The sequence below is a fragment of the Poromitra crassiceps genome (assembly GCF_964638095.1).
Source record: "Poromitra crassiceps genome assembly, chromosome: 3".
Classification (NCBI taxonomy): Eukaryota; Metazoa; Chordata; class Actinopteri; order Beryciformes; family Melamphaidae; genus Poromitra; species Poromitra crassiceps.
Window position 1 is genome coordinate 8,767,315 of NC_139625.1, and position 23,733 is coordinate 8,791,047.

The 23,733-nt window shown below is 42.3% G+C and overlaps 2 protein-coding genes across 2 annotated transcripts in view; one reads left to right on the forward strand and one right to left on the reverse strand.

Moving 5' to 3' along the window:
- The window catches only part of LOC310774091 (sodium/potassium-transporting ATPase subunit beta-233-like), a 31,415-nt gene extending 8,378 nt beyond the window's left edge, over positions 1 to 23,037 (forward strand). The window contains exons 3-6 of the mRNA XM_083634154.1: positions 9,711 to 9,866; positions 12,564 to 12,748; positions 14,038 to 14,121; positions 21,103 to 23,037. Coding sequence (XP_083490280.1) covers positions 9,711 to 9,866; positions 12,564 to 12,748; positions 14,038 to 14,121; positions 21,103 to 21,363 — 686 coding nt within the window. The 3' untranslated portion in view covers positions 21,364 to 23,037. The remainder of the gene's footprint in view (positions 1 to 9,710; positions 9,867 to 12,563; positions 12,749 to 14,037; positions 14,122 to 21,102) is intronic.
- LOC310774280 (putative ATP-dependent RNA helicase DDX4) overlaps positions 1 to 23,733 on the reverse strand; it is a gene marked incomplete at both ends in the record, with an annotated part of 249,099 nt that overhangs the window by 213,029 nt on the left and 12,337 nt on the right. The gene's annotated exons all lie outside the window — the stretch shown is intronic.

Genomic DNA, 23,733 nt, shown 5'->3' on the forward strand with positions numbered 1-23,733 from the left:
GCCAGCCGGTGAGGCCATCGCAGGCAGCAGCTTCGGGGGAACAAACAAAACAAACATTTTTTTCTTTTTTTCAGCTAAAAAAAACAAACATGCGTAGGGGTGGGACAAAATATCGATACTCACGGTATCGCGATATTTCCACTTGCGATACGTTATCGATACACTGGCACCAAGTATCGATATGTTTATTAATTATTTTATTTTTTTATTATTTTTTTTTAACACATTCACTGCCAGACGTTTTTTTTTTACTGTAGTTAGCTTCTGCCAGAGGGTTTTTTTGAGGATTCTGGCTCATCTTTCAAGACCCGAGGATTCTTTTCTGCTAAGATTTTGTGAACACACAATATCTCAAAAGAACTAATAGAATGTGTGCTTTCTCTGTCTAAAAGAGTTAGTTTGTAGAGTTAGTAGTTATGTAAGCATTAGCAGTTGAATACAGCATGGTTTCAGCGTCAGAAAAATTATTCAGAGATAAACGGCTTTTTGTGAAATTTGATAGAACAGTCACTTTAACCATTCATTTTTGGCATCAGTAAGACGTCAGACATCTAAACAATAGTTTTGAACAGTAATTTCCTCCATAACAGCAGGAAACCCCCCTCTGCTTCCAACTCCTCCCTCCGTGGGCGTTCTTCTTGGCTGCAGCGGCCGTCACAAGCTTGTCACCAGTCTCACTGCTTTGCTGCTGCTGCTGCCTGTCTGCGCGGCCGCTGTTTGAGGAAGTCTGGATGGACTCGCTCGCTTCTTGGAGTTTTGGTTGAGAGAAGCTTTTGCGATTCTGGTCATATTTATGCTGCGTGTTTCAAAGTGTGTTCCACCTGTAATCTATTATGCAAATTTGCAATCCCGCATCGCCAGCAATCAGCGCGAAAACGAAAGCGTTTTCCCCCATCCATTTTCATGAGAATGGCTGCTGGATGGACAGTGGACACTATTACATTTTTGCTGTGAAGTGCTTGCCTTCCTCTAGTCAGGAGAGCACTGTCGCCACTTAGTGGCTTGGTGGAATGGGTTGTAAACGTTCGGTGGCTCCAATAATTATATAAGAGATGTAAAAGGGTTAGATGCACATCCCACGGTCAAAAAAAAAAAATTCATTTTTTTGACGTATTAATACGTCATTGGCAGTCAACCGTTGGATTATTTTTGACGTATTAATACGTCATTGGCAGTGAACGTGTTAATAAACAGGCTAAAATATTATGCTGTGTGTGGTAGTTGAACCATAGTTTCAAGTTGACGTTTATTTATGTTTGTAGTTGAAACAAAAACATAAATACTGTAGGCTACATGAATGGAAATGTTTGCTCATTAATATCTACTTTTAGAAATTATATAGGTAGGTAGGTTATATAGGCCTAGGTTTTCTTGTTTTAATAATAATAATAAAAAGACTTAATGTGTAACTTTTCCTCCGTGGTATCGAAAATGTTATGAGTGAGTGAGTGAACTCTGAGAGAGTTCATGTCAATTCTGCTAATAAATACATAATACCTGCTTCTTGCCTTTTAGGGGTATTTTTTTCTCTTCAGTTACACAGGTATTGTGATGTATCGTCTTCCAATATATCGATTATCGCAGAATCGCTGTATCGTGATAATATCGTTATCGAGGGCCAAGTATCGTGACCATATCGTATCGTGAGCTACTCAGCGATTCCCACCCCTAAACATGCGATGACGTCGATTACCAAATACGTCGGTGACGATTTTGGTCATCGACGTCATCGCGACTAATCGTGGCAGCCCTAATCACTTTTCCCCCCCAAAGCCCAAGATGATATCCTGGAATGGGACTCCCTGATAAACGCAGTCCCATCTCATGCCTGCCGTGCTGTTTTGTGTGCCTGATCCCTCCTTGTCGGCTCGCTCTGGCTCGTCTCGTCAATTTTTCATGACTTGCCGACAGACGGCCTTGACCGTAACCTAAACCCTAACCGCACTGACCCCCATGCCTCAACACAAACACCTCCTCTGTGTGCTGAAATGGCGTGCTTTTAGTGAGTCCATCCTCTGGTGTCCTCTTTTTGTCCTGACCCAACAGTGCCCAACCCAAAGATATTCCATTTATTGTCATAGAAGACTAAAGAAAACCAGAAAATATTCACATTTAACCAGTGTTGGGCAAGTTACTTTCAAAATGTAATATACTACATATTTCTAGTTACTTTCATTTGAAAGTAATACGTTACTTTACAATATTACATTCTGTGTAAAGTAACTCGTTACTTATTACACTACTTTTGCATTACTTTTACCAAAACAGCAGCAGCAGCAGAATGACATCGCTGCCCCAGAACCATCCCCGAAAAAATGATTTCAACCGCCAAGTCGGTGTAAACAATCCAAAATTCTAAATTGTATTCTTTTCCTTTGTTATTGTCATCTGTAGTGGTTATTTGCATAAAAACACACAATTTGATTAGGAAATTATTGTATCTTTTTTTTTTTTTTAATATGTGCTTTGATTTAATCAAATGTAACTCAATTTGTAACTTGAGCTACTTGACAAAGTAACTGGTATAATATTACTGAAATCCTATAAGTAATAAGTTATATTACTGAGTTACTGCTAAAAGTATTATATGACATGTAATAAGTTACTTTTGTAATGAGTTACCCCCCAACACTGCATTTAACAAGCTGGGGGGGGGGAATCTTCTTAAAAACTAAAAAATTGTTTGTGATTCATTTTATGTTGATCAAATAATTGACTGATCGTTGCAGCTCTACTTTTGTTTTACATACCTCTCCATAGATGTATGGGTCATGCTCCCAATGCAGTTGTATGGGGATGGGCAGGCGCCGCGGAAGGCTGTTCAAGTAGGTCGGGCTCAACCGCAAAAATTAGACTAGACTACATCAGACAACAATATGAAACGTTTTTGAAGTTTACTCCATTAGTTAAATGAAGCTTATTATCAGAGACAGGTGAGTTTAGGCTATTTGCATAGGGCCGTGCGGCGCTGTCCCTGGTACTGAAATGGAGCGGAGTTGTGGTTATAGCCTATATCAATCCGATTCCGATATCAATCAATGAATTAATCAAGCATCACTTCGATTCAGCCTCGTGGTTTAAATAGTGCTACTACTACTTTGCGAACAGGAAGGATAGAATAATACACATCAAAGTAGTGAAACACAAAAAAGCACCAGCTGATGCTGCACCTCGGCAACACACACACTTTCTCCCCTCCCTCCTCCTCCACACACACGCCAAATGCAAACTTTAAGAGATTGTTAATGTCAGACTCACCATATCTTTCTCTCTCTATCTCTTTACATTCTGCCGAAGAACTGCGTCCTCTTGTCGTTGCTCTGGACGAACTCCCTTGCAATCACCGAAACATCCACTTTGTCCAAATAGTCCTTGTGTGTATGGCCGCACATCAGGCTATTAAGTCTTTTTTGTGTCATTGTTGATCGCATATAAAAGACGGAGGGACGAGAAAGACCTCTCGGCGCTGGCAGACGACACAGGGATTGTATAAAACAACTTTAACAGTTTGTGTAAATCTGGCAGGAGCGTTTTTGCCACAGGTGTATTGTTCATTGCTGACACAACAGATGACACGGTTAGGGGTTTGCCTGCTTCCTCCTCGCCCTCCTCGAAAAGCTTGATTGTGTCTGGCAACATATCAAGCTGTGTGCCGAGAGAGTCAACATTAAAATCCTTAAAAGTAGGTCGGGCTCAAGCCCTACCGGCCTAATAGGCTCCGCGGCCTATGGGGATGGGTCAGTTCCCAAATCCAATGCGGTCGACCCCCACCCCCCCCCCATGTACACCGTTGCCTGGCCTCCATGGCAGGGAAGGCCAGCTGGGGTTAGCAGAGCAGAGTGAGCCAGTCTGTAAGACAGCAACCTGACACAGCATCAATGGACTCCACACCATATGAATGCTGGTGCAGCCATCTAGCTCCACTATGGCCATAGGATTTCCACAATGTATATTTTGGGATAGTGCTAACTGGGAGAGATGTAATTGGAACAATATACGTTGAAAGAAAAGGCACTGTGAGTCTCTATAGAGAGGGGTGGGGTCTTCTTAATGCAAATTAGATTAGAATACACACACCTCACAAAGTTAGTATGTATTAACTATGAATGTGACTGTTACAGTATAATGTGTTTGATTAAATTCAAGTACATAGCTAAATCATTCTTTATTTTATAGGGGTTACTTACCATACTGATTTTCCATTATCCATCATACTTTTGCCAGTATGGCAGTGAAGTTGGCATTCAATTTAATTCTAAATGGTATTAAAAAGGTCTTAAAAAGTATTTAAAAAAAATTGGCTATAATAATTGATAATTGTGTAAAATAGGCAGAGAGAAAGAATTCCATTTTCGATTGGGGTGTTTTGAGAGAGGGGGTCGGTCTTGGGTGAGACCCTTACGTCACCTCACAACTTGGGTTGTCACTTTGAGAAACATGTCGAAGTAATTAAAGAAAATCTCAAATTTAAAATTGTAAAAAGAATATTTGGGGGAAAAAGTAAAAAGTTGTTGTAAAAAAAAATATATATATTTCATATGGCCTTAACTCTAGAGGAAATGGTTTGGCAGCAATAATACTGTGTGGTTTTACAGGCCAAACTTGGTTAATGCCTGCGAGTATGTTTACTGTAAAGGGTCAAACACACACTTATGGAATTTCACACTAAGGCAGTTTAGGCTAAAGAGAGGCAGAACACTTGAGTGGACTTTGCCTGAGCGCGGTGTTCACTTATGTCATCGAAACTTGAGCTGCAACGATTAGTTGACCGAAAATTAATCGCCAAACTATTCTTTATAGGCGGTTTTCAAGGAATAGAGCAAAACCGCCACGTGACATTTCTTCCCCCGGATTACATTTCGCATTAATTTCTCCATAGATATTTAGAAAAATCCTTATAGAACGAGTTTTAAGGCTGCCACCAAGCTAACCTGTGACCTACTGAATTGTGTGAGACCATAAAACATTTCAGTTGGAGCGAAAATTTTATTTCCCCCCCGTTGTTGACTTGGTTCCAGCCTTAAAACTCGTTATATAAGGATTTCTTGAAATGTCTATGGAGGAAATGCAGGGATGACGTATTTTTGTAGGCTTACCCAGAAATCGCCACCATGCTGGTTCATAAGGGGGAAAAGTGAATGGGATTTTAGTATGAGTATGAGTATGTGGTTAACACAAGCTTATGGGAGTGGACATTTGTGTTCAGCAAGATAATCTTCACAAACAAGGACCACATTTATGACTTTTGAAGTGTTTCCTGGAAATCACATAAAAAAAATGCATTTACTGTATGCTTCAAAAGTCATAAAGTGTGTGTGTGTGGGGGGCGGGGGTGGCACAGTGGTAGCGCCGTTGCCTCACAGCTAGAAGGTCCTGGGTTTGATTCCCACCTGGGACGCTGTGAGCACTGAAGGATTGAATTGAATTGAATTGAATTGAATTGAATTGAATTGAATGTCCTCGAGTGCCCACCGCCCGGGTGGGGTCGTCAAAAGCGTCTTTCTGTGTGGGGTTTGCATGTTCTCCCCGTGCCCCCGGGGGGTTTCCTTCATATAAACATGCAATATCCTGGTCGCTGAAGTGGTGCCTCCTCTGGTCGTTCGGGGCGCCTGTTTCGGAGGGAGGGGAACCGGTTGGAATAGCGTGATCCTCCCACGTGCTATGTCCTACCGGTGAAGCTTCCCTTGTCAGGTGAAAAGAAGCCGCTGGCTACTGCCCATGTCTCGGAGGAAGCATGGAGCCAGTTTCGGCTCTCCGGGGGAGGGCGATATGAAAAAAATAAATAAAGTGCCTTTTCCCCTTATGAACCAGCATGGCGGCGATTTGCTACTTCCGCCTCATTCCTGTTGTACTCTATACAGTATAATCACTCCAGCAGGAAGTTAGCGAGGGGAAATTTAGAATCTATATTGTCAAGTTGAAACCGTCTATAATCAATTAATCATTTAGACTAATTGTTAAAGCAGCTACGAGCAACTTTTTCGATTGTTATTAAACAGTATAAATTTAATATCAATGCATCACATCTTACCTCTAATAGTCGACGAGACCAACGCAGCGTAGTCTCGCTTGAGCCCCGAGTGAATCGGCCAGTGTAGGCTGTCTGTGGCCAGGGAAGATCAGGAAGTGAAATGAAACGGTTTGCAGCAGCCACTTCGGCCATAACCACAAAATAACTTCCAAAAAACCTGTTAGAATATAACGAGAGATGTTCGCGAGAGTATGCGTGGCGTTCACATTGTTTATGTTATGTTGCTAGGCAGCGCAAACGGCGTAGGCAGGCAGCTGCGTTTCACTTCCGGGTTTCACTTCCGCGTTTCACTTCCGGGTAGCCGGGCCGGCGGTAAGGAGAGAGAGAGAGAGAGCCCCCTGTTGACGCGAGTTTAGACAGAGACAGACTTAATAATCATCCAAGGGAGCAATCTCCAATTCACACGGCTTTGGTCTCAGCTACTATTATAGGTAAGATGTGATGCATCAATATTGTAATTATACCGTTTAATAACAATCGAAAAAGTTGCTCGTAGCTGCTTTAAGAAAAAATACAAAATACTGGATAGTATACTGGTTTCTTTCGACTTCTATAACAGTAAACTGGGTTGTGGACTGTTGCTCAGGACAAAAGAAGACATTTAAGGACGTCATCTTGGGCTTTGGGGGGAAAGTGATGGACATTTTTCACCATTTTGTGACATTTTATAGACTAATTGATTAGAAAATAATGGTCAGATTAATCGATAATGAAAATAATCGTTAGTTGCAGCCCTACTGGATATCAATGCCATACTTATGAATGCCATTTATTTCATTCTGAGATTTGATTGAGAAAACTTTGCAACTTTGGATATTTTCTCTGAGTTCTCATACTAGTTTGTCGGAAAACACACCCTTCACTCCACCACCAATTGACCTTTGGCCAACAGCCCACATATTTGAACTTGCCCATATGAGGTTATGATCACATGGTTTTCAGTAGCAGTAGACAGAAACATGCTTTTCACGGGCCCTTATCTTCTTTCTCAAAGTCCCACACTTCTTTGCTGAGCAGTTAAAGGGTTTTTCCTACCTCAGAACACAAAAAATGACAAAATTACTTTCAAACAAACTGTTAGAATAGAGCAAGAGATGTTCACGAGAGTATAAAGTCCTTTGAAGTAGCGAGGAAAGCCGTTTTGGGTCTGTTGCTAGGCAGAGCGAAACGGTTTACGGCAGCTGTAAACTGTTGCTACGCAGAGCGAAATGGTGTACGGCCGTAGCAACGGACCCAAAACCGCTTTCCTCGCTACTTTCTGCTCTCACGAACATCTCTCGTTATATTCTAACAGTTTGTTTGAAACTCATTTTGTGGTTATGTCCAAAGTGGCTGCCGTAAACCGTTTCATTTCACTTCCTGATCTGCCCCGGCCCGCACGCAGACTATACTCATCAAAACAACACTCGGCATCGATATTAAATTTAGACTGTTTAATAACAATCGGAAATCTTGCTCGTAGTTGCTTTAACAAGTAATTGATGAATGGTTGCAGCATTAATACATACATACTTCATCCCTTCAGTGTTGTATAGGTTTCGACAGTGTAGGACGTAAAGCACCATGCTAAAAGGCAGGGGGCAAAAGTTAAAAACTATTATGCAAGCCAACTTTACTATCATGTGCAACTTTTGCTTCGCTCCCGAACAATCTTTGGACAATCGACATTTGTACCAAAGGTGAAACAAAGGCGGGCTTCCCTTGCTCTCTAAGCTGTTTGAAAGTGTCGTTAAAGCCGGCTGTACTGGCTGTGTTTTAATTTATTGTTGTGACCTCTGGGTGACCTTTAGCAGGGCATGCTCAGTGTGCTGGCTGTGGGGAGATAAGGAAGAGGAGAGCCTCTCACAGTGTTGAGATCTCTTATATCCTGTAGGACAATTGACTCATCACCTCATTCTTTAACGCCTCTTAGGACTATGACGGGCTCAATTAGGAATTCATCCCCCATTCATTTTCCCATTAGACTTTTCATATAATCCTCATGAGAAGAGTTTTACTTGATCAAACCGAGCGATCCAGCTATATTCAGAATCAGGAGAGACCATATAGAACATTTCACCCGGGCAAAGAACGAAAGAAAGAGAAAGAAAGAAAGAAAGAAAGAAAGAAAGAAAGAAAGAAAGAAAGAAAGAAAGAAAGAAAGAAAGAAAGAAAGAAAGAAAGAAAGAAAGAAAGAAAGAAAGAAAGAAAGAAGGAAAGAACGGGAGGAAATGGGGCGGGTTGGGGGACTTCTTTCATTTTCCATCAGCACCAGTGGCTCCTGCATTACATTACTGGCTTTCCTTGGGAAGCTAAGCAGGCCTGGCCTAGGATACTCCTTGGATGGGAGACTGGTGCTGGAAGTGGTGTTGGAGGACCAGTAGGAGGTGCTCTTCCCCTCCGGTCCGATGAATAATCTGATCTGATGAATAATCTACCCAATGCCCCAGGGCAGAGACAGGGACTCTGTCCTATGAGTGAGCACCATCCTTCGGGTGATATGTTAAACCGAGGTCCTGACTCTCTGTGGTCATTAAAGATCCCATCGGCTCTCGTCACAAGAGTAGGGGTGTGTAACCCCGGTGCCCTGGCTAAATTCCCAAACAGGCCTTCCTTCATCATGGCCACCTAATCATCCCTCGTTACTTAATTGACACATTCAGTCCTCAACTGTCCACCTTGATAGCTGATGTGTGTTCTGGCACAAACTGGCTGCCGTGCATCACCCAGGTGGGTGCTACACATCGGTGGTGGATGAGTTGAGTTCCCTCCCCCTCCCTCCCCTGATATGTGAAGCGCTTTGAGTGTCTTGAAATAATATTTAATATATATTATATTAATATAGGCTATTAATATATAATATTAATATATAAATCCAATCAATTATTATTATTCATATTTAGTTTTGGTCTGAGGGAAATGTTCTATGGTCTCTCCTGGTTCTGAATATAGCTGAATCGGCAAGCAAAACTACACATTTTCTTTTATTATAAGCACTTTTCAAAACGTCTATGGAAAAATGAATTGGGAATGAAATCCCTTTGGTCGCATGCTGAACCCGGTAGAGCAGTGATACTCAACTTGCGGCCGCATGTGGCCCGCGGGCGTCCCCTGTGTGGCCTGCGATGGAATTGCATTTTTTTTTTTTTTTTTTTTTTTTTTAACAGCGCACCTGAATGCAACATGCAAGATACCCACTGAATAAGTGTCCAATTGTTCATGTCATTCTGGCCAATACTCCACTTCTGTTATAGCATTTCAGTCTGGAATATGGAATATCTTTCAATAATCTATGATTTACAGTAGCTGCTAAATTGTCAAATACCACCATCTGCTCGCTACCCAGCGTATGTACTTAACCTAACTAACTTAACCTAACTAACTATCCGGTGTGCACAACATTGTCAGACTAAACTCCGGCTGACACCCCAAAAACCTACAATCCGCTACAGAAAAATGTATATTGTTTGTTTATTAACTGGCCCCTGGCCTTCTATCATTTCACGAAAGTGGCCCCCGGGCAAAGCAAGTTGAGTATCCCTGCGGTAGAGCGTGTGACTTTGGCACTCTACTGTCATGTTAGCTGGACGAAGACTCGCTCTATCCAAAAACTTGACTACTCCATCAATGGAACCATTGTCCAGATGTTGAAACTGTTAGGAACAACAGTGTGAAACTAATGTAAAGCTTGTTCCTGCAGGTCTTTCTCACACCCCACGCTCAGAGAAGACGGAGGTGGCCTTCAACCTGAATGACGTGGAGACCTACCTGCACTACACCAAGGCCCTCAGGGAGTTCCTGACCAAGTACGACGAGGACAACCAGCGTGACCAGATGAGGTTCGAGGACTGTGGAAGTAAGTTTCCCAGTTCCAACTGTTCCAGTTTGCTCCTCCCACTTCCCAACTCCGCTTTGTCTGTGGAACGTTCCCACTTCCCAACTCGGTTTGTCGGTGTCTCCGGAGCTGAACAGCTGACTGTAGACACGTGGTGAGAGAGTAGAGCTTCAGCCATAATGAAGTCTAGGTGCTTTGTCCCCTTGTGAAATTCTCTCAAAGAATCTGAATCTGAATAATTTTATTAGGCCAAAGTATGTTTGCACATACTTGCTGTGGTTTGTGCACAAGTTGCATAAGTCTTGTAACAAGCACAAACCTTTAAGCACTTGGCACAGTGGTGTGGCCATTCAGCTTTATGGCAGCACACCCCCACCACCCACATCCCCCTAACTACTCCCCCTACAAACCTTTTCCCTTGCCCCCCCACCACCACCAAAAAAAAATTAGTTCTGAGTTTAAAGTGATAATCTCTAAAATTTCAGCTTTGTTCTCTTGGGTGACACCTATGGCGATGAGTGGTAATTGCAGGTGACATCCAAACAGTGTTGCATCATGTGACATTACTAATGTCACATAATGTCTCTATACTGCAAAGGCTTCCATCCATAGCCTCAATCAACATTGTGAGTGACTCTGAGAATAAAGTCAAAATTCTGAGATTAAAGTCAGAATTCCGTTACTGTCAGAATTTTGAGAAACAAGTTAGTTTTGAGATTAAAGTCAGAATTCTCAGATTACAGTCAGAATTTTGCGGGGGAAAAGAAGCATACTATGTGACATCACTGATGATGTCACTGATGATATTATCGATGGTGTACCGGAATTTGAATGTGTCGGGTCCCTAGATTTTTGCGACGTCAAAGTAGGGTCACGAGCCAAAAAAGGTTGGGAACCCCTGGCCTAACCACTCCCCCTATTACCTTTCTCCCTCACCCCCCAACCACGCCCATATCCTCCTAACCACTCCCCCTACCCAGCCCTCGAATCCCGACTCTCTACCACCTTCCTATTTATCCCTAGCTAGGGCCCTTTTCCCACTAAACTCACTAAACGTCCCTGACTGACTGACCGTCCTGACTTTTCCATCTTATGACCCCGGCGGGGCCACTGGCCCAGCACTGTGGGAAAAAGAAACAGAGAATTTCACATAAGGGTATTAACAAAGTGTTGCAAAATGCAAATATTATCAAAAGAATGAACAAAATATATATACGAGATAGAATAAGAAATAGCTAAATATTAACCGATTTTTTTTAAGTTGAAGTGGCCAAAGACCGTGTCAGTTTTAAAGTTTGCAAATTTAGCTCCTCCACATCTCCAAGCAAGCATACTATAATACTTTGCATTACCTTGGCTAAGCCCTCATCTAAATGGTAATTTTTGCAATGCGGTTACTGGCCTTCTTGAAGCCACCACAAGTGTTGAAAGGACCTTGCAGGTTGACAGGTTGGAATTTCAAACACTATTAATGATCATAATTGAAATGGAGACCCATAACCACCTACAGTGGCTCAATGGAAGCTAAAACTCAAGGTGGTTTATGTAATGGAATCTTTAACTGCTAAATTACAATTAGAGTCTGACATCTTTCTAAGGAGGTGGTTACCTGTAGTCGGGTACTTCTCAACATGAGAGGGATCCCACACCTTGTCCTGTAAATGTGTCTTTCTTTTGTCACTAATTAAGGCCATGTCCACACGGAGACGAGTTTAGGTGTATCCGCTAAAGTTTTTTCTCGTATAGACGTTTCGTCCAGACGGAACCAGCGTTCTGGGAGTATACGTTCTGGGAGTATACGCACATTTTTTAAACCGGGTCCCAGAGTGAATAAATCTGAAGACGCCACCCTTGCATTTCCGTGTTTACAACCCATACGCATCTTTCCTGAACCGATGACGCCATAGCCCCACCTCTCTCCGCCAGCAACAATTTAGGCTACAGTGCACTAGCGTTCGTGCTACAGCAGCTACTGAGCCTGTTAGGGCTCTTGCAGCAAAATATAATGCTCCTCTATTACCACCGTCAGCAACAAGTGGACACGGAGAACAGCGTGTACAACATCCTCAGGGCTCCACAGCTGACTCTTCCCATCCACCCCTCCCCTCCCTTCATCGGATATTTCCCAGAAGGCTTAGCGGCGGCTAGGTTTTTACAATAACACAAACAAAATCAGGCTAAACGTGTTAGATAGAAATATTATTTATTTTTAATACAACATGCAATTCTGGAATATTTTAATATTGGACAAAATGGAATTAAATTAAATGTAAACCCTGAGTGTAACGGACATACGCGGGATGCTCTATATATAACCCTCGCAAATACAACGTGAATAGTGTAGTGAGAGGTTTGACGACCACATGGTTGCACTGTGACGTGGCAGCGTTACAGCGCCACTTACCGGCCTGGCATACTGTATATACTACAGCGGTTTCAGTGGTTTCATGTGGATACACACATTTCTTGAAACGATTCCGTGTTTATGGAAAACTTTTCTTAAAAAAAAAAAAAAGATCGCTTCCGTCTCCGTGTGGACATGGCCTAAGTCTGTAAGGTAAAAAATGCTGATATTCATACTGTCATGTTTTGCCGTCAAGGATTGTATTGTGTGTCTGTCCGTCTATCTTGTAAAAAAACACAATAAAAATCTCAAGTTAAAAAAACAACAACGCATATTTAACCCAAGTTCACCTGCACTTCAAACGTTGCCTTCAGACGAGCCCGGCGATTACAAGAACAGAGGTGACTTGGAGAGCGACGTGGGCATCAGAAAGGCCTGCCGCTTCTCCAGGGAGCTGCTGGGACCGTGTTCGGGCCTCCACGACCGAGACTTCGGCTTCAAGGAAGGCAAGCCCTGCTTCATCGTCAAGCTCAACAGGATCGTCAACTTCCGGCCACGGGTAAGCTCTTAATGTCAGTCTGTTTGCACATGGGGTCATCTTACAGGTAAAAGATATGGCAGCCACCGGGGGACAAAACAAAAGGTCCCAGAGACTACGATGGGCAATGGCTAATTGTATTGCAATTCAGTTCAGGGTCAGTGGTGGCCTAAAGGTTAGAGAAGCTAGCTTGTGGCCGGAGGGTCGTCGGTTCGATTCCCGGGGGGACCGGCAGTTTAAATCTGGGTGGGGAAAGTGAAAAGCAGCACTTGCCCCTCCCTCATTACCACCACTGAGGTGCCCTTGAGCAAGGCCCTTAACCCCAAACGCTCCAGTGGAGCTGCTCAGTGGCCAGCAGATCAGACTGTGGTTGTAGGCTACTGGTCAACTTCCAGGTGTGAATGTGTTGCGTGTGAGCAGGGCCCACTTGAAAAGGCAATGGAAATCTCAATGTGATTATTACCCTGGATTCAAAGTTCTAGATTGAGAAATCCATTTGACTATTTATTTTTTTTAGTTTAAAAACAGTTTGAACACACTGGAGACTGCAACCATGCAGGCTGCTTTGGCCACTTTTGGCCACTCAGGATAGATTAGGATTAGGGTTTGCATGTACATTATTTGGATTGGATTTGGCTGATCACCGCGGCGCGCTGTCATCGGTGTCACAGTGACACTGTGTGTGTCATCTGTGCTGTCATCGGTGTCACAGTGACACTGTGTGTGTCATCTGTGCTGTCATCGGTGTCACAGTGACACTGTGTGTGTCATCTGTGCTGTCATCGGTGTCACAGTGACACTGTGTGTGTCATCTGTGCTGTCATCGGTGTCACAGTGACACTGTGTGTGTCATCTGTGCTGTCATCAGTGTCACAGTGAGGGCCGTGACATCCATCAGAGGGGCTGTGTGGCTGCTGTTGACTCGTCCTCGCCAGTCATTTCTTGGCCAAACTGACAAGTAATCTTTGGGGAATTTAATTTGAGCCTATTCACCATTCAGATTGTGCTTAGAGGGAATTATGTACAAAAAGGCTGTCTATTAGCGACGTTTAGCGAGGGTGCGCCCCGGAGTTTCGTGCTGTAGAGCGTGCGGGCACGACTGAAGAGGGGAGAGGTTGACATTCCGTCTTATGCATCTGCACGTAAATCATATTGAACAACATCTTCAATACAAATCCAAAAAAGTATGGGATTTTTTTTTATTGAAAATGTGTAGGATCCCCGAGTTATCCGAGGCTTTCCACTGAAAAGTTTGGGGCCAGATGGAAGGTTGTGTCTGCCTCGCTAACTCTTGTATTATCTTTGCCCAGGCCCCTACCTCTAACGACAGCATCCCTGAAGAGGCCCAGCCCAAGGTGCAGCCCAACGTCATCCCCATCTTCTGCACCAACAAGGTACATGCTAATCACTTTAGCTTCTGTCCATATTGCACACTACTAGCAACAAGGTACATGCTAATCACTTTAGCTTCTGTCCATATTGCACACTACTAGCAACAAGGTACATGCTAATCACTTTAGCTTCTGTCCATATTGCACACTACTAGCAACAAGGTACATGCTAATCACTTTAGCTTCTGTCCATATTACACCCTACTAGCAACAAGGTACATGCTAATCACTTTAGCTTCTGTCCATATTACACCCTACTAGCAACAAGGTACATGCTAATCACGTTAGCTTCTGTCCATATTACACCCTACTAGCAACAAGGTACATGCATCACTTTAGCTTCTGTCCATATTACACACTACTAGCAACAAGGTACATGCTAATCACTTTAGCTTCTGTCCATATTACACACTACTAGCAACAAGGTGCATGCTAATCACGTTAGCTTCTGTCCATATTACACCCTACTAGCAAGAAGGTACATGCTAATCACTTTAGCTTCTGTCCATATTACACACTACTAGCAACAAGGTACATGCTAATCACTTTAGCTTCTGTCCATATTACACACTACTAGCAACAAGGTACATGCTAATCACGTTAGCTTCTGTCCATATTACACACTAGGCTACTAGCAACAAGGTACATGCTAATCACATTAGCTTCTGTCCATATTACACACTACTAGCAACAAGGTACATGCTAATCACTTTAGCTTCTGTCCATATTACACACTACTAGCAACAAGGTACATGCTAATCACTTTAGCTTCTGTCCATATTGCACACTACTAGCAACAAGGTACATGCTAATCACTTTAGCTTCTGTCCATATTACACACTACTAGCAACAAGGTACATGCTAATCACTTTAGCTTCTGTCCATATTACACACTACTAGCAACAAGGTACATGCTAATCACTTTAGCTTCTGTCCATATTACACACTAGGCTACTAGCAACAAGGCACATGCTAATCACTTTAGCTTCTGTCCATATTACACACTACTAGCAACAAGGTACATGCTAATCACTTTAGCTTCTGTCCATATTACACACTACTAGCAACAAGGTACATGCTAATCACTTTAACTTCTGTCCATATTACACACTACTAGCAACAAGGCACATGCTAATCACTTTAGCTTCTGTCCATATTACACACTACTAGCAACAAGGTACATGCTAATCACTTTAGCTTCTGTCCATATTGCACACTACTAGCAACAAGGTACATGCTAATCACTTTAGCTTCTGTCCATATTACACACTACTAGCAACAAGGTACATGCTAATCACTTTAGCTTCTGTCCATATTACACACTACTAGCAACAAGGTACATGCTAATCACTTTAGCTTCTGTCCATATTGCACACTACTAGCAACAAGGTACATGCTAATCACTTTAGATTCTGTCCATATTACACCCTACTAGCAACAAGGTACATGCTAATCACTTTAGCTTCTGTCCATATTACACACTACTAGCAACAAGGTACATGCATCACTTTAGCTTCTGTCCATATTACACCCTACTAGCAACAAGGTACATGCTAATCACTTTAGCTTCTGTCCATATTACACCCTACTAGCAACAAGGTACATGCTAATCACTTTAGCTTCTGTCCATATTACACCCTACTAGCAACAAGGTACATGCTAATCACATTAGCTTCTGTCCATATTACACCCTACTAGCAACAAGGTACATGCATCACTTTAGCTTCTGTCCATATTACACACTACTAGCAACAAGGTACATGCTAATCACTTTAGCTTCTGTCCATATTACACACTACTAGCAACAAGGTACATGCTAATCATGTTAGCTTCTGTCCATATTACACTCTACTAGCAACAAGGTACATGCTAATCACTTTAGCTTCTGTCCATATTACACACTACTAGCAACAAGGTACATGCTAATCACTTTAGCTTCTGTCCATATTACACACTAGGCTACTAGCAACAAGGTACATGCTAATCACGTTAGCTTCTGTCCATATTACACACTAGGCTACTAGCAACAAGGTACATGCTAATCACATTAGCTTCTGTCCATATTACACACTACTAGCAACAAGTTACATGCTAATCACTTTAGCTTCTGTCCATATTACACACTACTACCAACAAGGTACATGCTAATCACTTTAGCTTCTGTCCATATTACACCCTACTAGCAACAAGGTACATGCTAATCATGTTAGCTTCTGTCTATTACACACTACTAGCAACAAGGTACATGCTAATCACTTTAGCTTCTGTTAATATTACACACTACTAGCAACAAGGTACATGCTAATCACTTTAGCTTCTGTCCATATTACACACTACTAGCAACAAGGTGCATGCTAATCACTTTAGCTTCTGTCCATATTACACACTACTAGCAACAAGGTACATGCTAATCACTTTAGCTTCTGTCCATATTGCACACTACTAGCAACAAGGTACATGCTAATCACTTTAGCTTCTGTCCATATTACACACCACTAGCAACAAGGTACATGCTAATCACTTTAGCTTCTGTCCATATTACACACTAGGCTACTAGCAACAAGGTACATGCTAATCACGTTAGCTTCTGTCCATATTACACACTAGGCTACTAGCAACAAGGTACATGCTAATCACGTTAGCTTCTGTCCATATTACACACTACTAGCAACAAGGTACATGCTAATCACTTTAGCTTCTGTCCATATTACACACTACTACCAACAAGGTACATGCTAATCACTTTAGCTTCTGTTAATATTACACACTACTAGCAACAAGGTACATGCTAATCACTTTAGCTTCTGTCCATATTACACACTACTAGCAACAAGGTGCATGCTAATCACGTTAGCTTCTGTCCACATTACACACTACTAGCAACAAGGCGCATGCTAATGCCAATCCATTTCACTACACTCCATATCTACTCCTACCAGTGTTGTAGTCAAGTCACTATATCTCTTGTCCAAGTCGAGTCTCGAGTCGCCAGTGTTCGATTCCAAGTCCCAGTCACCAAAGTAGACTCCCAAGTCATGTAGGTGGAACACACATGCCGGCCCTTGCACGGAATTGAATAATGGAACAGTATCAATATAGCTTTCAATATCTCATACCAAATTATTATGACCTATTACCAAAACAATGTCTTTATCAATTGACAAGTCAGATTCCTTGTCTCTCCAACTTCCGAGTCGGAATGCGTGAATATTTGAGTTCGAGTCCTGAAAATGTGTCCAAGACTCGGACTCAAGTCGAGTCGGACTCTACTACAACACTGGCTACTACTACTACAAGTATTTTATTAACAATTTGGCAACGTTTTGTCAAGCTCAACTTAATGATTGTTGCTTTTATTTATTTATTTTATTTTATTTATGTCTACTGTGTATTGCTGCTCTGCATGCACCATGTATCAAAAGAATGTGGTCAGTATTGCTTGGCTGTGCGGTGTTGCTTGGTGTTACTTGCATGACTATACTGTATGGCAGCGATACTCAACTTGCGGCCCGCACACAAAAAAAACAGTGCACCTGAATGCAACATGCAAGATACCCGCTGAATAAGTGTCCAAATGTTCATGTCATTCTGGTCAATACTCCACTTCTCTTATAGCATTTCAGTCTGGAATATGGAATATCCTTCAATAATCTATGATTTAGCTGCTAAATTGTCAAATACAGCCGTCTGCTCGCTACCCAGGCACTTATGTATGTACTTAACCTAACTAACTTAACCTAACTAACTATCCGGTGTGCACAACATTGTCAGACTAAACTCTGGCTGACACCCCAAAAACCTACAATCCGCTACAGAAAAATGTATATTGTTTGTTTATTAACTGGCCCCTGGCCTTCTATCATTTCACAAAAGTGGCCCCCGGGCAAAGCAAGTTGAGTATCCCTGCTGTATGTGCTGAAGTGGTGTTAGTTGTTGTTGCTAGGGGTGGACAATAAATCAATATTATTATTGCATCAAGTATTGGAGTCGCAACCTAATGTGGTTGTAGCTGGCTGGCATGATGACAAGAAAGATCTTCAATTCAATTCAATCATTCAATTGATCGCAATATTATCATCCTTCCTATAATACAATTGCCAAGGTGGATGGGCGGGCGAGCCGCGGGCAGGGTGTCAGTCACGATTTGGGTCAAGTCGTGACCCCCCACACACACACACACAGACACCCTTCCCCCCACACCCCCCACAACAGACTCGGCATAGCGCCACCTACTGGCAAACACAAAAAGCGGTTTATCTCGAGAACCGTTCTTCCGATCGACTTCAAACTTTGGGTAGTGCGCTTAGGGGAACCTGAGTGCAGTGCCAAAATGCGTGCAATTCGGCATAGCGCCACCTACTGGCAGACACAAAACGTTTTTTTTTATCTCAAACCATTCTTCGGATTGACTTCAAACTCTGGGAGTGCGCTTAGGGGGGCCTGACGGAATGCAGTGCCAAATTATATATATATCCTTTCCAAAAAAATTGACTATCATGGAAATAATATGGATAACCGTGGGCTTCAGCAGATTGTCAAGCAAAGACGATTAAAACATTTGGTGGAGATTCAGAGGGAGTGGACTGAGGCTGAAGTCAGTCATAACTGAGAAGTAACTGCTGATTTTCTTCACACTATTCAAATTTTTTGAAATACTGTATTGGGGGTTTTCTGGAGCTGTAGGCCAAAATTATGAAAAATGAAACCAATAAAGGCTAGAAATATTTCACTTTGTGTGTAATGAATCTATAATCTATGAACGTTTCACTTTTTCAAAGGAATTATGGAAAAAAAAAACTTGTTTTGATATTCAATTTTTTGGAAAGGATCTGTATACAGTATATATATGATGATGATGATGATGATGATGATCTCCTGATATGAAGAAGTCTATTGTGATATAGCTTTTGGCCATATCGTCCAGCCCTAGTTGTTGCTGTTCAGTTGTACTGATTTTTTGCCGTCTCCTGTTGCTCTGCATGGCTTGTGTTTAGGGATGTTAGTAATTACCGTTAACTGACAATACGAATTTGACAGATTAATAATATATATATATGCTTGCTGCTTGTGTTGTGGCCTTGTGCCACTGCCCCAGTTTATGTATTGAGAACAATGGCACGACAATCTACTGGTTTATTTCAGAATAGGAGCATACTGTCTGGGACAGTGATACTCCACCCGAGGCTCGAGAGCCACATGTGGCTCCTTTATGGGCAGTTGTGGCTCTTAGTCCTACTTTAAATAAATAACTAACTCAATAAATAAATACAAATCTAAACAAATTAAAGGAGGCAAAGGGACTTTTTTGGGGATTGTGGCTCTTGCAAAGATTTTTTTTCTTCAATGTGGCTCCTGAGTAGGGCAATGTTGCGTATCACTGGACTCTGGGGTCAGGGATGTGTCCAATGTACAGCCTGGTGACAGTCAGTCCATCTGCTGAAACACATGTTCCCGCCCGGGGCAACAGCTGTCCCTGGTCAGGGGACCAACTTGGCCAGCAGGGGGGATAGTACTGGTCGGTTAACGCTTAATGAGTGGTTAATGAGGGGCAGCCGTCAAACTCCAAATCGCAATCCTTGCTTGTGTGTTCTGTGTTGAAAATTGTTGTTTTGTTGCTGTTGCAGTCTCTATGGCGTGTTGTTGTGTTTGTTCTGCAAACTTTTATCACTACAGGTTTCAAAAGATCTCACGAAAGGACAGCAGTTGAAAATGAGCCAGCTGGCTTAACACTGGCACATTAACAGAAATGATGATTACTGTGTGTTGTCCTAATAAACATAAACATGCCTTTTTATGCACGTATGCTTTCCTTCGAGTGTTTAGATTGTTAGGGGTGGGGGGGGAATCGCTGCACTTGAGTATCGCATTTTCTTATATTTAACATATTTAACGGTTATTCGAATAGATCTTTTGTTAACCCTGAATGTATGTCTCTCTCTCTCTCTCTTTCTTCTCTCTCTCTCTCTCTATATATATATATTTATAATTATATATAATTTGTACACCTGTGTACATTTTATGTACCATTTTCGTATGCAGTATAGCAATGATGCTGCTGAAATAAATCCCAGTACATTGTTTTTGGAAATGATGACTACAGGGTTGCCACGGGTCTGGAAAGTGGTTGAATTTCTAAAATAAAAATCAAGTACTTGAAAGGGATTTGTAACGAGGTCCTTAAAATAACTTGAATTGAGCCTACCGGAATGTTTCAGCCTCCTGCGCTCAGTCATCTCAAAATGACTGTCCCAAACTTGATACGCTTTCTTTTTATCTACTGTATCTCTCCACGCTGTGTCATTGCTGGTCAAGACTGCTTTGAATTGATGCGTTTAATGATTCATCCCGATGGGTTTCAAGGTAGTGTAGCGGTAGATTCCCTGCCTACCAACACAAGGGTCGCAGGTTCGCGCCCCCGTGTTTACCTCCGGCTTGGTCGGGCGTCCATACAGGCACGATTGCCTGTGGCTGCGGGTGGGAAGCGGATTAGGGGCATTTGTCCTGGTTGCGGCACTAGCGCCTCCTCTGGTCGGTCGGGGGGGACGCCTGTTCGGGGCGGAAGGGAACTGATGGGAATAGCATGATCCTCCCACGTGCTACGTCCTTCCGGTGAAGCTCCCCGCGGTCAGGTGAAAAGAAGTGGTTGGCAACTGCGCATGTGTCGGAGGAAGCATGGTGCTAGTCTACGGCTCTTCCCAGATCGGCAAGAGGGTGGAGCAGCGACTGGGGCAGTGGGGGTAAATTGGCCAAAGTACAATTGGGGAGAAAATGGTGGTGAGGGGGGGGGGGGATCAGAAAGAAAAGTGCTTGAAGTCTATCATTACAAAAGAGTTGCGACCCTTATTAGTGTTAAAAAAGCAACCGAAAATTGTAATATCGACTCGCAATACGTATTGAATGGGCACCCGAGTGTCGTGATAGTGTTGGATGGGGACATAAGCATAATGGTCCCAGGCCTAATAATCTGTCTTGTGATGCTTGCAGAGGGAGGAGGACGCGGGGAAGCTTGGGCAGGTCAACTACTACGGCATCGGCGAGGGCTTCCCCATGCAGTATTACCCGTTCTACGGCAAGCTGCTGCACCCACAGTACCTGCAGCCCCTGGTGGCCCTGCAGTTCACCAACATCACCCTGAACTATGAGCTCCGCATCGAGTGCAAGGTGTATGGAGACAACATCGGCTACAGCGAGAAGGACCGCTACCAAGGACGCTTTGACCTCAAGGTCATGGTTACCAGTTTATGACCGCCATCAGGACCATAGCACTTTCTCTGAGCCCCCCGGCCCTTTTAACCTTAAAGTGATCATCTCAAAGATTTCAGTTTTGTTCTCTTTGGCGACACCTATGGCGATGGGCAGTAATTGCAGGTGGGGATCCAAACAGTGTTGCGTTTATGTGACGTTAGTCAGTTTGTTCGGCCATAGTAAACCACCCGCAATGCTAGCAGAGACCGGACAAAAGTAACTTGTTATCCTACATCACACAAGAGTTGTCGGGCAACCTACAGTAACCTGCAGAGTGAGTCTGTTGTGTTAGCTCCGCCTACCCTGTGTCACCACAGACACCAAGTTCATAAATGCTGCAATACTGAAAATGCAAAGGCTTCCAGGAATGGGCCACATAGGCTCAATCACCATTGTGTTAACTCAGTCTGCGAGAGATAGTGACTTAACAGACATTTATTTACATGAAAATCTTTGAGATCATAACTTTAAAACAATTTCAAGGTAACATTATATAATCTAGGAGATGTACAATGTGTGTGTGGGGGGGGGGGGTAAGACTATAGCCGTTAAGTTAAATCACAACTAGTCTTGAATAAATTAAAGAAAAGAAAAAAACTCATACGGGACCGATAGTTAATGTCTGCTTTCAACACGAGCTTCTCTGCTTCTGTCTAGCGTTAGAATGTCATTTACAGGAAGAGTATAGCTATAGCCTAATAAAAATATTTATTCTAATTTACAGGAAGAGTAGCTATAGCCTAATAAAAATATTTATTCTCCTATAAATGAGAGTATTCCATGAGCCATGGGACATTGCTCATTTATGACTGTAAATTGTAATTCCACCACTAATGTGTAGCGAGCAGTTTGTCCCCTCCGTATTTTGCTGCCTTGTGTGTTTTCGATATATATTTTTTGGAGTGTACAGTGCAGTAGTCGCATATTTTGGTCCTTTCCAAAGCCATGTCGTAACCCGTTTTCTTATGTGAGCAAGCTTTAGCAGTCCAAGATGTGTATATACATACATATATATAAATGTATACCTAATCATTGAAAATGTTTTGACACGGTACTCTCTGATCCGATCGCTTCTGATCTGTGTGAGGAAAAAGGCTGCACTCCAGGGAACTTTTCTTTCCTATTTTGTTTTTGTGTCTTCTACATCTGATCAAGGGAGAATATTTTTAACTTTTTCATTTTTGTTTTTGTTTTCGTCGCCTTTCTTACAAATCACTTAAATGGGGGATAAGGGTTTTATTTACACGTTCATGCTTTTACTTATTGATTTTCCTTGAATGTAGAGTCGTGTGTCCAGCCCGTTAAGACACTAGTCCTCTTTAAGGGCAGCGGCGCTAACTCGACTTGAAATTGTCGTCTCTTAGGTCGGATACATGGCGGTGTCACTTGCTGATGAATGTTTTTAGCCATTTAACATGGTGGAAGAAATTTTCTATTTATGCAGTTGTACATTTGTTTTCTTAGCAGAAAAGTGTCATGTATAAATACAATACCAAAGTCACCAGTTGAGGAGGATCTTTGTCCGAAGCAATGCAGTACTCCGTGTTTTTAGGATCTCTCGTCGATGTTAAGTGCTAAAGTCAATGTCGAACATCAGTCAAGTTTTCAGGAGTTAATCCACTCTTGTCATTTATTTAATCAGATTAAGAAATGAAATAAAGAAAATAAAGAAAACGACAAACCTGTTTCACTCTTATTTCTGTTTTGGCCATGAATGTAGTTAATTAATGTCAAGTTAATTGGGGGTCTAATTCCACAGACCCACATAGCCACATTCATTGTTGTTGATGATCAACATACAAAACGGAGAATAAATTCTTAGAGGTAGCTTATCGGTGTCAGTAATATTCAGTGGGATCCTTTATCGATGTTTAACACTCGAGTTAATGTCGAAAATCTTGCCATGAATTAACCCACCTGTCATTTAATCAGAAAGAAACTAATAAAATTACAATGGGTTAGGGTTAGCTAAATAGACAAAAGAAAATGTTTTCGCTTTAACATAATTTCGATTGCCAAGGATGTTGTTGGGCAGTAAAGGGATGTGTTACTGTAATTTGATTACTTTCCCCAGTAAGTATTAATGTAAGTGATTTCATTTTCCAAAACAATAGTTCTATTACAGTTACTAATCCAAGTAATTTAAAAATTACTGGATTAATTTCTCCAGCCCTGGTACAGTGCTAAAACAAAATGTGGAGATAGGTCTGGCTTTACCCTCGGGCGTTTCTGACAGCTCGCCTAATGGATCGCTGGGGAAGCGGTTATTGTTTGAAAAGACGGAGTTTGGCGAAAACCGGCAGTTGTTTGGGACCCGACACATGTGCATCATAATACTGCTGTAAAAACGAATTTAGCAGTTCTGGACTA